General features: G+C 36.2%; 1 protein-coding gene across 3 annotated transcripts in view; it reads left to right on the forward strand.

Annotated features, from left to right (window-relative positions):
* The first annotated feature begins 1,375 nt into the window (after positions 1–1,375).
* LOC109096436 (anoctamin-3-like) overlaps positions 1,376–16,878 on the forward strand; it is a 96,676-nt gene continuing 81,173 nt past the window's right edge. The window contains exon 1 of one of the 3 annotated variants that reach the window (XM_042753588.1): positions 1,376–1,923. In XM_042753588.1, the coding sequence (XP_042609522.1) occupies positions 1,827–1,923 (97 nt within the window). In that variant the 5' untranslated portion in view covers positions 1,376–1,826. The remainder of the gene's footprint in view (positions 1,924–16,878) is intronic. The other 2 variants (XM_042753589.1, XM_042753590.1) reach the window with 2 other exon arrangements.

Below are 16,878 nucleotides of genomic sequence, written 5' to 3' on the forward strand. Positions count from 1 at the left end.
GCCATATTAACCACATAAACAGTAGTTCTATCTACTGGGTTAGTGTTTATTTATAATGACATGACAGGTCCTTATTCTATATCAACCACTAATATCATCAGAAAAAAAAAAAAAAACTACTTCTGGTGGTTGGTCATATGCGTTGACTAAAGTCTAGTTCACACTACAAGCGACACGCAACAGCAAAGCGACATAATCCCATTCATTTCAATGGAGCGCTGGCGATTTCCGGCGACAGTGAGCGATAGCGGCTGTTGGCGACCGGATAGGGGGTGTCCAGTGACGCGACAAAGTTCAGAATCCTTTATGCAAATGAAGAGCGACTCTCGGGAGCGACAGCCAATAGAAAAGAAGATGGTAGAGCTCATGTGATCGTTCCAACACTATCTCATTACAATTCGCACGTATTTAACGAGGTGGCTAATTTGTACGAATTTGTGCGACCTCACTCGTACGATCTGATTTGATTTGTCTAAACCCCAGTGTCGGGTAGGTTTAGGGGCGGGGTTAGGTGTAGGTCATTCGTTCAAATTCATACAAATTGTGCAACTCGTAAAATACGTACAATTTGGCAAAAATCTTATGAATTTTTACTAGTGTGGTCGTAAGAATTCATACGAATTAGCTACCTCATAAAATATGTATGAACTGCCGTGAAATCGGGCTGATCGTTTTCCTCTCAGCACCGAAGATAAACAAACGCAATGGAAGAAAGTAGGCTCTGTTTCTCATTCATTTTTGTTTGTATGTATGGATTTAATTTAGATTATATTTAGTTTTTTGCCTCCAAAATGTTTGTACTTAGCGGCAAGAAACCTGATTTGCTGTCTAGGCATCCATTATTGAGAACGTCCACTAGCAACCTCATCGCCAGTCTTAACTTTCACTAAGGGTTTTTTTTTCTTTCTTTCTTTTTTTTTTTTTAAGTTACATAAATGTTAGGACAAAACGTTCTTAAAGTAATGTTTATTAAACATTCTTTTAATCTTTTTAATATTTTATATACATTGGCATGAAAGATGCTCTTAGAACATTCTCAGAATGTCCTTATGATGTTGTTTGTACTTGATCAACGTTCTAGGAAATCTTTTTGTAACCTTAAAATAACATTAAAATCACAACAAGAAAACGGGACATTTGAACAATCTTAGAACTGGCTATTAAAATATGCATTCAAATAAAGTTATATTTGGGGTTAAAAAAAGTGGAAACATTGTAGGAAATATTTTTGCAACCTTTAAGTTTAATCGATGGATTTAAACAATAAATTTAAACAATAAATATTAAAATTCTTTAATAAAATGTAGCGAACACTAGGAAATGATAAATATTATTGGTGCATTATTTCCTGGAGGCACAGGCTTTGACACGAATCACTGTTTCGTCACGCACGTATCGAGTTATAGGCTATTTCATCTCATCACGCAGAGCGTTCTTGCGTTCAAAAACATCTCGACATCGTGTAAAAACGGAGAGGAACGGAACGCACGGGGGATGTGTCTTTTAAAGCTGAGCTGTTTTTTAACCTCACAGTGCGTCTTAAAACACAACGCGATTAGGAATAAAGAGCAGGACGCGACGTAACAGTCAAAGACATCCGCCTGACGCATCTAAGCAATTAAAAACAGCGTAGACGGAACGCAACAGCACGTTCTGTGTGAACGCCCCCCCAAAACGCGGGTCATTCATCGAACCACTGAAGGGTGTCCGTCCGTCCTCTTACAGTACGTAACCATGACAACAGCCCCGGATGGTGGAGCGCGAGGGTAGACAGGTGTTGGGTTGCGCAGAGGAGAGACACCTACGCGATCGCTCCATACTTTCCCATGTATCCTGCCTTCATCTTCTGCACGCGAGGATCTCTGTCGGGAACCACCATGGTGCATCACTCTGGATCCATACAGTCCTTCAAGCAGCAGAAGGGTCAGTGCGAGCGGTTTTTGCGGGGGTTTGCGTGTGACAGCATGTTTTGGGGGAAAGTGCGGCTCTGGGCAGCTGTAGCTCATGTCCCGGTTTGGAGATGCTTTCATGATACGCTCAACTTCACGATCAAGTGTTTGGCGCATATTGGTTTGCTACTGGATGCCACTGCAATATAATATCGCTCTAATGAATAGATCACGAGTCAAACAACTGTTTTGCTCATTTGCGTTTAGATCTCACGGATTTGAATGATTAGGAGAAGTTTTCAAGGCTTTTAAAAACATTTAAATTATATATATATATATATATATATATATATATATATATATATATATATATATATATATATATATATATATATATATATATATATAATCCCCTTAAAACCTTAAATGAATGCTAATGGAATTGATATCAAAATGTGTTACTGGATACACTGGAATGTGTTCTAATTTTATATGCTATATGATTGTTTTATTTCATTTTATTTATTTCATTTATTGTCTTTGCTTGATCCCATATTTAAATCCGTAAGCACAGAAATTCTATTAGCAGTCCTTAAATATTTTTTGATCAGGGATATCTCTCTATTTTTATGTTAAAGCTACTCATGTGAAGTTCAACAACAGCAAGCTCTGGATTTATTTTTGGTATTTCAGTTTTGCATCGCACTGGGTGTTGCTTCACTCTTGATGTTCTCATATCTGCAGTTTTGGTGATCAGTAACATGAACCATAAAAAAATAAAAAAAATAAATAAATAAAATGTTACTGGTAGATCTTGACTCAGGGTTATGGGAAAACACTTTCCATTGATCTTCCTTCATCTTGTTTAATGGGGTCGCCACACAAACTGTGGTCATCTGCCTATTAAATCCCACTGTGCTGAAAATCTCTGACTGATGATTTGATTAAAGTGAAATGGAAAAGAAAGAGCCAATTTTGCAGGTTTTAGTAGCTCGCATTGGGATGAAAAGGACCGCAGCTTTGTTTTGATATTAGAGCCATATGTTACACTTTGTGTTGATAAAGTGCATTTGTTCCTTGTATTGAAGATCTGAGATACAGTAACACAAACAGATATGATTACACTTCTCAGGACGAGGTCAGTGTAAACAAAACACTTTGGAAATGTCTAAAATCTCATTACTAGTATTACAGCATGCTATTACAGAGACTGAACGGAGAGATGCATTGTCACTTAGTAACTGTGAGTCTGTGTGTTTGAGCGTAGATTATTCACAGCACTCCCATCTCATTAAGCAGATCTAGCCTATTTTTGCATCAATCGTCTGCAGCAGTTTAGCTTAGAGAACCAAAATGCATCCAGAACGTTGCCTTGTTTCAGTCTCATGCAGCCATTTAGCAGTTGATAACATACATTTTGATTATAACAATACATATGATGATACATGTTTGTTTTATGGAAAATTAATTAATAATAATAGAAAATACAACAACAACAATAATTGTTATTATTATTATTATTATTATTAGTGTTATTATTATTAGTAGTAGTAGTAGTAGTAATAGTAGCAGTAGTGTTCTGGATTTTTTTATTTTAATTTATTCAAATAATAATAATAAAATAATAATAATAATAATGCAATTGTATTTAGGTTCAGCAATGTATCCATATAATTAACATACAATAAAAACTAATACTAAATAAGGCGTTAAAGTTCTTGTTCATGTCTAATGTAAATGTGGCCCTATCAACACATTTGAATAATAATAATAATAATAATAATAATAATAAAGGACCATTATTTAGCATAATAAATAATGATTAAAAATTGTATTATTACTGTTCTGGATTTTATTTTGTTTTATAATTAAATATATAATTACATATATAATCCTGATATTATGCAGTAGTTCCTGAGATAATTCACCCAACCTGATTACTTTGCTGCAGATTTGCTGATACAAATTGCTATTGCCATTGGGAAAGCTTTGCAGGGACAGTAATAGTAACTAAGGGGGGCAGAACCACAGGAGTGTGAGGACATACTTTATTAACAAACCATTCCTCATATTATCTCTGAGTGTAATGATTAGAATGAATGGCTCCAGTGTGATGCCATTTCTTGTGCCACAGTAAATTACACATTTCCCCTTTAAGCATAATGACAGCTGCATGTATTTATAGTGCATCCTCACTACCTAGACTCGTTTCTGTCGTGGTCATTAGCTATCGATCTAAGAGCAGATATACAGATTATTGCAGGCATTAGAAGCTCTTTAATGACTCAGTTAATTATTTAGGACTCATGCAGCATGCCAGAACTGAGGTAAAGCCACCGAACACTGTTTCTTGGGTTTTCACAGGAGACTAGAGCACATTCATGTGCAGTTTCAGGTTATTACAATAAGCAGTCATTCAACAGATGCTTTTATTCAAAATGACTTTCAGTGCACTTATTACACTGGCAGTCCCTCTGGAACAATGGCTCGCAATCCGTGAAGGTCTCTACAAAGCTAAACTGGGTTTCAGTTAATATGTGCAGTGCAGGGCTAGGAATGGATCGAGCCGTTGGGAAGCTGATAGCTTATGGCCCACTCTTTTGACTGAACTAGTGACCTTCCACTGTTATGCAGCCCTATGAGAATATTATAAGTGTATATGCAAACCCGATTCCAAAAAAGTTGGGACACTGTACAAATTGTAATAAAAACAGAATGCAATGATGTGGAAGTTTCAAATTTCAATATTTCATTCAGAATACAACATCGATGACATATCAAATGTTTAAACTGAGAAAATGTATAATTTTAAGGGAAAAATAAGTTGATTTTAAATTTCATGGCATCAACATATCTCAAAAAAGTTGGGACAAGGTCATGTTCACCAGTGTGTGGCATCCCCTCTTCTTTTTATAACAGTCTGCGAACGTCTGGGGACTGAGGAGACAAGTTGCTCAAGTTTAGGAATAGGAATGTTGTCCAATTTTTGTCTAATACAGGCTTCTAGTTGCTCAACTGTCTTAGGTCTTCTTTGTCATATCTTCCTCTTTATGATGCGGCAAATGTTTTCTCTGGGTGAAAGATCTGGACTGCAGGCTGGCCAGTTCAGTACCCGGATCCTTCTTCTACGCAGCCATGATGTTGTAATTGATGCAGTATCTGGTCTGGCATTGTCATGTTGGAAAATGCAGGGTCTTCCCTGAAAGAGACGACGTCTGGATGGGAGCATATGTTGTTCTAGAACTTGGATATACCTTTCAGCATTAATGGTGCCATTACAGTAGCATTCCTGTATGTGATGCAGTGCCGTCTAAGGGCATGAAGATCACGGACATCCAGTATGGTTTTCCGGCCTTGACCCTTACGCACAGAGATTGTTCCAGATTCTCTGAATATTTGATGATGATAACTTCAAACTCTTTGCAAATGTTCTCTGAGAAACTCCTTTCTGATATTGCTCCACTATTTTTCGCCGCAGCATTGGGGGAATTGGTGATCCTCTGCCCATCTTGACTTCTGAGAGACACTGCCACTCTGAGAGGCTCTTTTTATACCCAATCATGTTGCCAATTGACCTAATAAGTTGCAAATTGGTCCTCCAGCTGTTCCTTATATGTACATTTAACTTTTCCGGCCTCTTATTGCTACCTGTCCCAACTTTTTTGGAATGTATAGCTCTCATGAAATGAGCCAATATTTGGCATGGCATTTCAAAATGTCTCACTTTCAACATTTGATATGTTATCTATATTCTATTGTGAACAAAATATAAGTTTATGAGATTTGTAAATTATTCCATTCCTTTTTTACTCACAGTTTGTACAGTGTCCCAACTTTTTTGGAATCGGGTTTGCAGAGTGATAATATGGAAGTCATAAGACTTTATTGGTACCAAAAAAGGACTGTAAATTTTTTATTTTATCAGAATTTAGATTGTCAAGATTTTGTTTTGTATCATGTGTCAGTTCTGTTATTTTGAATGATGAGTTTTTGTTGTGGTTTTTGTGCGTGGTTGAGTAATAACTTCAGCTAATTAACTAGTTTAAGATTGAAGAAATGCCAAATTATTGCTGTAAATAATGAACATGGCATCTGAGATCTGAGCATTACTTAGCTATTTTGTTCTTTGTTCTTATATTCAGATGTTTGATTTAATTGAGTGTCTCTTTACACTAAGGGCAATTAGCCCGCCTTGTTGACAGAAGCTATTTACACTTAACTCCGTCCACCAGCGTGTGATTTGGCTGGACCAAAAGCCATCAAAGAATGGCCCTGAAGCTTCTGTTGACTAAAACCCAAATATCCACTGACCCCAAAACCTCGCCTGTCTCAAGTGCTTAATGATGAAATAACTACAGCAGGAAACCAGCATTCTACCTCTTCCTATCTTTCTCTTTCTTGTTGCATTCTTGTTTATGTTTTGAGGGTTCTTTTTTTTTTCATTTCGACACATCTGTGCAGTTAAATGAAAACAGGATTGTGTCCAAACAGTGCATGCCCTTGACATACGAGTGATGTGTGGAGACTGCAGAGGAAGAAACGTCCCAGTCAGGGAAGATGAGATGTGATGGGAATAGAGAGGAAGAGACCCTTTGATGTTTAGGCCTCTGCAGAGGAGTTGATTTATATTCAGTTATGTCCACATCAAAGCATGTTTGGCCACAGACTCCTTGACTGGCTTGCAGTGTATTTTATCACATTATTACAGAAATATGCAGTGCCAGGATAATGCATTTTTGAGTATTATGTTCTATGCAAATCATACCATTTGAGTGCTGACAATGGATATTACACTAATTAATGCTCCCAGAATACAATGCCATAATTAATGAAAATCTGTAATTTAGCATTTAATCGTGAAAGCGTGAGATGAATTCTCGGCTAATGATAATTGTAGGAAGTGTGACAGACGGCTGAGGATGGGGTTTATTATTTACCACACAGAACTGAAATGGACAGGAGAGCAATACATGGGAAAACAAAGTAACTGCGGTTACTTATTTAAAAAAAAGTAGCTCAGATATTTTCTTGTAAATTAAGAAATAATGTGTTACTTTACCAACTACTTGAAAAAAGTAATCTGATTACATAATTCACATTATTTGTAATGCTTTACCCCCAACACTGATTGTAACATTTTAATTCCCTTCAACCTGCAATTTCAGACAACTTTTGCTATTTTGCTACTGCTATATAGCTATTTTTAGGAGCTATATATATCCGATAGTACATCACAATCTGTGAATGTGCCATCTCTGGGTTACATTATGTACAATCTGATGAAAACTGGATTATTGAAACCCAAACGGATGAGCTGACAACCAAACCAAAAAACAGCCAGAACTAGAGACCAACACACTTTCATTCAAGAAGAGCCACATGTGGCAGAGACATGATGAATGTGGTAAGAAGAAGAAATAAGATCTAATACCAACCTGTGCCAAATAACCAACATTTCTCAGCTGCTGCCATGAGACGTATTAAAGCTACTGTTCTGGCATCTTCAAACTATTGAAGACTCAGTGGAGCACCACAAAACCAATTCCAACCAGCACAATAACCCAAAGCAATAAACTGATATATGCCTCAGCGCCGGTGATAATTTATACGCCTCACTACAGAAGACGAGCAAAAAGCATCAGGATCCTCTTTGGAAACAAAGACTGGAAACCATAATAAAGATTTCACTGTTAAAGAAACTAAGCCATATGGATAAACTCCTAGATTTCTGTCCAGAAATTTGTGATCGAAAAGCAAGCGGTTAGCTTACACAGGATTCTGGCTGTTCTGTTCTATTGCAGTGTAGCACAAACAGATTGGCCAGACACACGGACTTCCTGCCACATGGGCCACTCTCCAGCAACTGTGAGTTAGTAGGAGGCTGACGATATCAACGTCTCTGTGCTTGGTACCACATTCAGCTCTGGCTGTCTTGACTGTACAGGTGCTCAAGCTATATGCTCGATGTTATAGATAGGACAGGTGTGTTTTTATACTAGGTACAGGTTGCTAAAAAGAGAGGGCCCACTTTCATAGAGACATGGATTTCTCCACAGGGGAGATGTGAATTTGTCTTTTTCTGTGTCAAAGCAAGGGTGTGTGTGTGTATCGCACAACATCCCATGAGCCACAGACTTGCCACCTGTCATGTTACATAACACACAGATGGGGAAGAGTATCTCCGTAGATCACGGACACCAGACAGAGCAATAGACTGATTATTTAAAACAACAACCTGTGACCTGTGATTGTCAAAAATGTGTTCTAGCAGGGGCTTTTATAAATGAATGTCTGAATTAATCAATAAATACCCTAATTAGTAAAAAAAAAAAAAAAAAAAAAAAATATATATATATATATATATATATATTTATAAAAAAAAAAAAAAAAAAAAAAAAAAAAAAAAAATTAAACACACACACACACACAAATTAATGGAAATTATTAAAATTGTGGTAACACATAAGACTAGAAATCACACTTTGTGAACTCAATCCACTATAAAAGTCATGGGAATTACTTGTTCAGAAGTCTAGGAAATGCCAAGATTAATACAGACATTTATTATCTGACCTTGTTAACATGTTTCTTTGTGATGAAAACAAAGTGTAAATTGTTTCTGCAAAAAATAACTAAGAAATATCCAGTGTTTCCAGGGAATTTATATTTAAACACACTTGGACCATTCAAAATAATATTAATCCAAGATAATGAACATCCAGAAACTGAAGGCTTATAAAGCCAGGGAAACTAAGGAGTAAACGAGATGAGTGATACAACACAGGTGTTAATACAACAGAATGAATGATGATTAACTAATAATGAGAACAGGAACTGAACCAAATAAGGGCAAACAGGAACTAAACAGAAACACACACGTGACAGTTAGAGAGAACCAACTAAATAGTCACACACTTTGACAGCATTTGTAATAAAATAATATCACTTATTACAGGTGAAATTAATTTAGTAATACTGACTAAACTAGGGTTTAGCAAGGCAGTAAAATATTTGTATATATGATGATAAGGGAATACACATGAGTAGACATTTGGTTACAGGGGGAGACTATGACATTGTTTGATAGGACTGAAAGAAATAGAGGAGAGTGAAGGATACTGTCTTTATCTTTCAGCACGTCACTGACTGGCTGGTGTAATTCTGTGCTGAACAGATAAGCTCTGGAAACGTGCTATCTCTGTTACTACACACTTAAATTAAGCCCCAGTGTCATTGAGGGATTTCAGTTCTGGAGATGATGAAAACAATATTCACATGAGAAATCATGTTTTGGTAGTTTTTCACAATTTTTAAAGGCATAGTTGACCCAGAAATTAAAATTGATTAAAATCATACTCAGCCTCAGGCCAACCATGATGTAGATGAGATTGTTTCCTAATCAGATTTGGATGGAATTTGTCTTTCCGTCACTTGCTCACCAATGGATTCTCTGCAGTGAATGGGTGCCGTCAGAATGAGAGTCCAAACAGCTGATAAAAACATCACAGTAATCCACAAGTAATCCACACCACTACTAACATCCTGTGAAGTTGAAAAGCTTGTTGTTTGTAAGAAAACAATCTATCATTAAGATGTTTTAGACTTCAAACTGTTGCTTCCAGCTAAAACACGAATCCATAATCCATAATATCACTTCCTCCATTGAAAAAGTCAATCTCCTATGGTCTCTGACATAAAAATACACCCATATATTTGTTTAGAGATGTTTTTGGCTGATCTGAGCAGATTTCTCTCCTGATTCAGACAAGATGACTTTTTTACTGGAGTGAGCCATTTTTGTCATCACAAGACATTAACTGATGGACTGTAGTGGTGTGGATTACTTGTGGCTTATTGTGATGTTTTTATCAGCTGTTTGGACTCTCATTCTGACGGCACCCATTCACTGCAGAGCATCCATTGGTGAGCAAGTGATGCAATGACACATTTCTCTAAATCTGATTAAGAAACAAACTCATCTACGTCTAGGATGGCCTAAAGTTGAGTAAACCTTCAGCAAATTTTCATTTTTAGGTGAATTATTCCAGTAATTATTCCGTTATTTGTTTAATGAAATTCATTAAGTACTAGAAGCTATAGTTCCTGACATGTACATAAGGTTATTTGTGTTTTATAAGGTTATGAAATGTGAAGATATTGAGTTCACAGTATGATTAAAAAGTTTCACTTATTATTTTTATATTATTATTTATGTGTTTATGTATTTTCACAATATAAACAACATAACTTTCTATTGTGATTTCCCATTACAAAGATATAAATTTGCTCATGTCACCCAAGCTAGTGATTTTGCATTGTGTTGAGACCATGGTTACAGTCCAGACTGATGGAAATCGAATTGATTAAACTCACAAATAATTCATTTAGGCTGCATTGCACTTTTGCTAACAATATCACAGAATCAGTCTAACGGCTGTAAATCATGTGCATCTGAAAAAGCCTCAGTCGAGCTCCTCTAAATCCAGCTGCGTCTGATCGTCAGCCAGCAGCCCCTTAACGTCCCGTAAAGACTGGCTCTGAGAGGGGTGTAGAGTTACCCAGGTCATCCTGCCTCTCTGATCTATAAAAAGCATCTGTTAGTGGGGCAGGCTGATGTAAAACTCCTGTGTGCAGAGAGCGGTGGGGAACCAGAGATTAATTATACAAGGTTTTCAGATGGGGAAGACGGGCAAACCCACTGACATCATTTCCTTCACTCTGTTCACTCTCTCGTTTCCCTCAAGCAAGGAAAGCGCTTTATTTTAACTTGCTTTTTTTTTTTAAACATTTTCCTAAATACTTATTTTGTTCTGTAGCTCTCAGCTACTTTTCAGATAGCAGTGCATCTTTCTTTTTCCTTTTTTGGTTACAGTAGAATAAAAATAATGCCCTCAATCGTAGTCTAGCCATATTCTAGCTCTTAGCCTTATGTGCATTACATCAACACTAACCCAGCTGCATTCGTCAATTTGTTCAACAGCTGTCCTCACATGACATTTGGCTGAATTTCATGAAGCCTGTCAATAATACACAATGTGTGTGTGTGTGTGTGTGTGTGTGTGTGTGTGTGTGTGTGTGTGTGTGTGTGTGTGTGTGTGTGTGTGTGTGTGTGTGTGTGTGTGTGTGTGTGTGTATGTGTGTGTGTGTGTGTGTGTGTGTGTGTGTGCGTGTGTGACATTTTATGATATTTAAACCCATTCACAAGTTTAAGTCACACTTTATATTAGGTGGCCTTAACTACTATGTACTTAAATTAAAATTAATCATGTGGAATAATGCACTTATTGTGTATACACATGTTTTTACAGTGTACTTTAGTGTATAATTACACTGCTGACCAGTCCCTTACACTTTAGTTGCTAGGGCATTGCTATTCTCTTGAACGATGGATGGATGGATGGACACTTTGTTGTTGAATTGGGTTGTCTATGTGTTTCCACTGTAAAAACTAAAGGTTCCTGGAGGCACCTTTTGGGGTTTTTCACTTTGCCACACCCTCTGTAGAGCCTCTAGGCACCGTTCGAAAAGGGGTGGTTCTTTAACGGTTCTTTTAACGGTTCCTGGAGGAACCCTTTTATTAAGAATGGCTAGGAACCACCTTGGGTGCTTCGAGGCACCATTTCCTAATTTCAGTTCTTTAATATTAACCCCCCCCCACCCCAGGTTATTTTTCCTGCTATTGACATTTTTAATAATAATAAAAAAAAAATAAAAAAAACTGAAAACTGAAAACCTAGAACAAATTAATATAAAACATTGTTTATTGATAAACAACAACAATATCCGTAATTTCAAATAAATAATCACCTTAAATAGTCAATACTGCACAATACAATACCATTTATGGAAACATTAGTGTTAATACTGTTATGAACAAAAAATAAAACATTTACACCTTGACAAAACTGTAAACAAATAAATGTGACTCAATTATCTTAGAATTTAAAAAAAAACATTTCATGTACCCAAAAAATAATACAATTTAAATTAATAAATTCAATTACAAATTTAATTAAAATTTTATGTACAGTGCAATCAATAGTAACATTTTCTTTCTATTCTAAAAGTAGGTCACTGATTGGGAAAATTCACACACAACATTTTAAGAAATTGATAAACCTCAAGATAGCTGTATACATGTAGCTTAAAGGGATAGTTCACACAAAAATGAAAATTTGATGTTTATCTGCTTACCCCCAGGGCATCCAAGATGTAGGTGACTTTGTTTCTTCAGTAGAACACAAATTATAATTTTTAACTCCAGTCGTTGCAGTCTCTCAGCTGTACAATGCATGGTAATGGTAACAGAATCTATGAGAGTAAAATAAAAACATGCACAGACAAATCCAAATTAAACCCTGTGGCTCGTGACGATGATGACATTTTCTTGTGAAAATAGTCCGTGATCTCCTCCTGAATTCCCAACAGATACAGCCAAAAATTAGTGCACTTCAGTGTACTTTTAATTGCTTTTGTGTATAATGTTGAATAGAACATGGGCACTCATAGTAAGATGAACTCATGTCGGCAGGTTCGTCAGCAAGTAGTTCCTCAGCATCAGGAAAGTCTGCTCTCACCAGATGGGTCTCCTGTTATTATTACAGCTGTTCTGAGAGTCTGTGTAGGCTGTTCATTGGAAAAAAAAAGAGGGATTTACATAAAATTAAATAACAAAATATTTACATTATTCATTTAGCACAGGCTAAATACTTGGTAGGGGCACCTTTTGCTTTAATTACTGCCTCAGTTCGGCGTGGCATGGAGGTGATCAGTTTGTGGCACTGCTGAGGTGGTATGGAAGCCCAGGTTTCTTTGACAGTGGCCTTCAGCTCATCTGCATTTTTTGGTCTCTTTTTTCTCATTTTCCTCTTGACAATATACCATAGATTCTCTCTGGGGTTCAGGTCTGGTGAGTTTGCTGGCCAGTCAAGCACACCAACACCATGGTCATTTAACCAACTTTTGGTGCATTTGGCAGTGTGGCCAGGTGCCAAATCCTGCTGGAAAATGAAATCAGCATCTTCAAAAAGCTGGTCAGCAGAAGGAAGCATGAAGGGCTCCAAAATTTCTTGGTAAGCGGGTGCAGTGACTTTGGTTTTCAAAAAACACAATGGACCAACACCAGCAGATGACATTGCACCCCAAATCATCACAGACTGTGGAAACTTAACACTGGACTTCAAGCAACTTGGGCTATGAGCTTCTCCACCCTTCCTCCAGGACCTTGGTTTCCAAATGAAATACAAAACTTGCTCTCATCTGAAAAGAAGACTTTGGGCCACTGGGCAACAGTCCAGTTCTTCTTCCCCTTAGCCCAGGTAAGACGCCTCTGATGTTGTCTGTGCTTCAGTAAATTCCTTGACGCGTCTGTGTGTGGTGCTCTTGATGCCTTGACCCCAGCCTCAGTCCATTCCTTGTGAAGTTCACTCAAATTCTTGAATAGATTTTGCTTGACAATCCTCATAAGGCTGTGGTTCTCTCGGTTGGTTGTGCATCTTTTTCTTCCCCACTTTTCCTTCTACTCAACTTTCTGTTAACATGCTTGGATACAGCACTCTGTGAACAGCCAGCTTCTTTGGCAATAAATTTTTGTGTCTTACCCTCCTTGTGAAGGGTGTCAATGATTGTCTTCTGGACAACTGTCAGATCAGCAGTCTTCCCCATCATTCTGAACTTTTCCACGACATTCTAATTTATTGAGATGCACCTGTATGTATGCACACATGCACAAACTTAAACTTACCTCATTTATCATATACGGTCCAGCACAGCAGGATCATCATGTAACAGGTAGGGCAAGGCTAGGATTTTTCAGAAGATAATAAAAGAAAAAAAGAAGAAGAAAAAAAAACTGTTAATAAACTATAAATAATTGAATGTTTTAGAAGGGTTTCTGGTGTGTCTCTGCAATTGTTCACTTATTTACACACCTTCAAAAGATGGAATAGGTCTTTTTTTTTTTTTTTTTGTCAGACAGCAACAGACATCAGCAACTGTCCACTGCCTCGCATTTGAGTGTCCACTACAGAGCCATATTCATGAAACATATGCAGAACGCATTTCTTTATTAACTGCTGAATAAAAAAGAATACATGGATAATTTTTAAACTGTTTCTTTCAGTTCAGTGTAACAGTGTATACAGTCATAATGAACATAATGAGTAAAGCTGACTAAAAATTATTGTTTGTGACCTTGTGATTGTAGTCTGCATTTCGTCCCACAAAGTTCATTAGATTCATTAGCATAGCGGCTATTAAATTAATGGTTAAAACAAACATTTTAAAATAAAAACATACAGTTAAGCAAGTCAGTCTAGGAATTAGTGTGCAAATAGTAAATCTGTGTAATTAAGTTGGACTCCTTACTCACCTTGCGCAGCGGTTGTTTCTTTGATGAAAGCAGCCGTTACTTCTTTGGATTTGAAATCGCTCTTGCACGCGCGCGAACTAACAGCAGGAGTGCAAGGACGCCAAACCCTCATGCATTTTCTTCTTGACGACAGCTAAACAATTATTTCTGAATAATTTCAACTTAATTTCATTAGAGAAATAAACAAATAAAAAAATAAATATTACTCTTGTACTGATTGTGATAATTAGCGGATTTTTAATGACATCAATGTGTTGAGTCATATTTAGTTCAATAATATTTTTAATGTTTGCTTTAAAGTTTCAGGGTAAACTATCCACCTTCAAATGATTTAACATTTCGCCTGTTCCAATAAAACTATTTTTAGTTATTGCAGCATTTAAATTATACAACAAATTTATTTAAAATCCAACAAATGGAGGCAGATAAAAGTGCAATCTGGAGGTAATAAATTAATTAATCTGTAATAATATGGTGTAGCCACTGGATGCCTGTATGACCGTATATGTATATATTCCCTATTGCTGAGAACAGTGTTTTCAGAAATAATTTTTACATTTTAGTTGGATATTCTGTGGCTGATTTGTAGATCTTGTATGTCCTTTTGTTATTTTATTTGTATTTATTGATTTATTTATGTTATGAGGTCAATTCTGATTGAACAGAACAAGTGTGACAATTTTTACAATTTATTATTTTCTAATCATAGAAGTTTTTTTTTTTTTTTTCACATGGCAAGTGCCACAAAAGTCATTACATTCCAATAAAGTAAATATTAATAATAATAATAATAATTTCATATTTCATTTTTGTCACATGAATCTCTGGGTTCTTCCAGATGCTGCTTTTGACAAGTGAGATCATCCAGGAACCACTTATATGTTAACAGAGCTTACAATAACCCTTTTTAAAAATTTTAGCTCCTCCAGGAACCATATTATGAGAAAAAGAGCTTTGGGGCACTTAAAATACATTTTAAGTTCCTAGAGTACTCTAAAGGATATCTGAGGCACCTTTAGTTTTTACAGTGGCACCCTTAACCTTACCCATATCACCACACCTGTCCCTAACCTTACCCATATCCCACCTCAATAGAAGCAAAAGTGTTTTGCAATACAATATGAACACAATAATTACATTGTACTATGTATGTAAGTACATAGTAGTTAAGGGCACTTATATATGGGACCAAAGTTTATAATCAGCATATATTATAGACAGTACAATATATATATGCATGCTACATTACACTTTTGTAGACTTTAGGTTCTAAAGTACTTTTTTATGAGAGTACATGTAAGAAATGCATGCTTACACATTCAGAATAGAAGACTAGTGTACTGAGAGAACACTGCACAGTACACACTATTCTTACAGATCACACTTGCTAAAGGAGACTCTGATCTCAGCCAAAGTTGACATTAGTTCCAGTTCATTAGTCACAATTTGAAATGGAAGCACATTGCATTGTGGGATACAGTATTTGCATTACGTGACACAGTATTCCTTGCAGTATTCTCTACACATTTTGTTAAATATACTTGTCTTCTGCCAGTCGTTTCTTATTATATGCAATAGTGCAGCTGATAACTCTATGGATCTGTTTAAAATGCAGCAAATGCATATGTATATATATATAATATATATATATATATATATAATATATATATATATATATATATATATATATATCTCGAGATGAGTTGCAAAACACATCTTGAGATATTTATATACAGTATAATTATCTAGGGTCATAACTTGCCTGAGTAGAAACTATATTGAAATGTATAATGGTATAAAGCCAACATCAAAAAATGTTAAATGCATTTTTTTTTTTCATGTCGGCAGGTTCGTCAGCAAGTAGTTCCTCAGCATCAGGAAAGTCTGCTCTCACCAGATGGGTCTCCTGTTATTATTACAGCTGTTCTGAGATTCTGTGTAGGCTGTTCATTGGAAAAAAAAAAGAAAAAAAAAGAATGCAAATGCATATATATATATATATATATAGTTGCAAAACACATCTTGAGATATTTATATACAGTATAATTATCTAGGGTCATAACTTGCCTGAGTAGAAACTATATTGAAATGTATAATGGTATAAAGCCAACATCAAAAAATGTTAAATGCATTTTTTTAATTTTTTTTGACAAATTTTGTTTTTATTTTTTAACACATACATAGCTAAATGAATACACTATGTAGCATTTCACAGTGTGTTGTATAAAAATGTGAACAGCACACAGTTGTACTTACACACAATTAGACTCTCGATCTGTTTTGAGTACCTCTTTATCTTTATAATTATGGTGAATTGCAGGTTTGAGGTTGAGAACCGAAATGTCCAGGTGGAGTGTGTGAGTGTGCAGCAGGAACACACACACACACACACACACACACACACACACTGATAATCTCACTCAGTCACAAGGTCCTAAATCCAAGGATAAATCCAGGATTGCAGATTTTTCGCCCCTGCCACAGCAAGCATGGCGCTGCATAAACAGCAGTGTTTCTTTTCTATGGGAACATTTATTATGTCACTTCTTTTGTCTCACGTTTTCAGTTGGTGGTGGTGGAGATGTGCTTGATAAGATCACACAGAACAGCAGCGCTAAC

Source organism: Cyprinus carpio, chromosome B25, assembly GCF_018340385.1.
Source record: "Cyprinus carpio isolate SPL01 chromosome B25, ASM1834038v1, whole genome shotgun sequence".
NCBI lineage: Eukaryota > Metazoa > Chordata > Actinopteri > Cypriniformes > Cyprinidae > Cyprinus > Cyprinus carpio.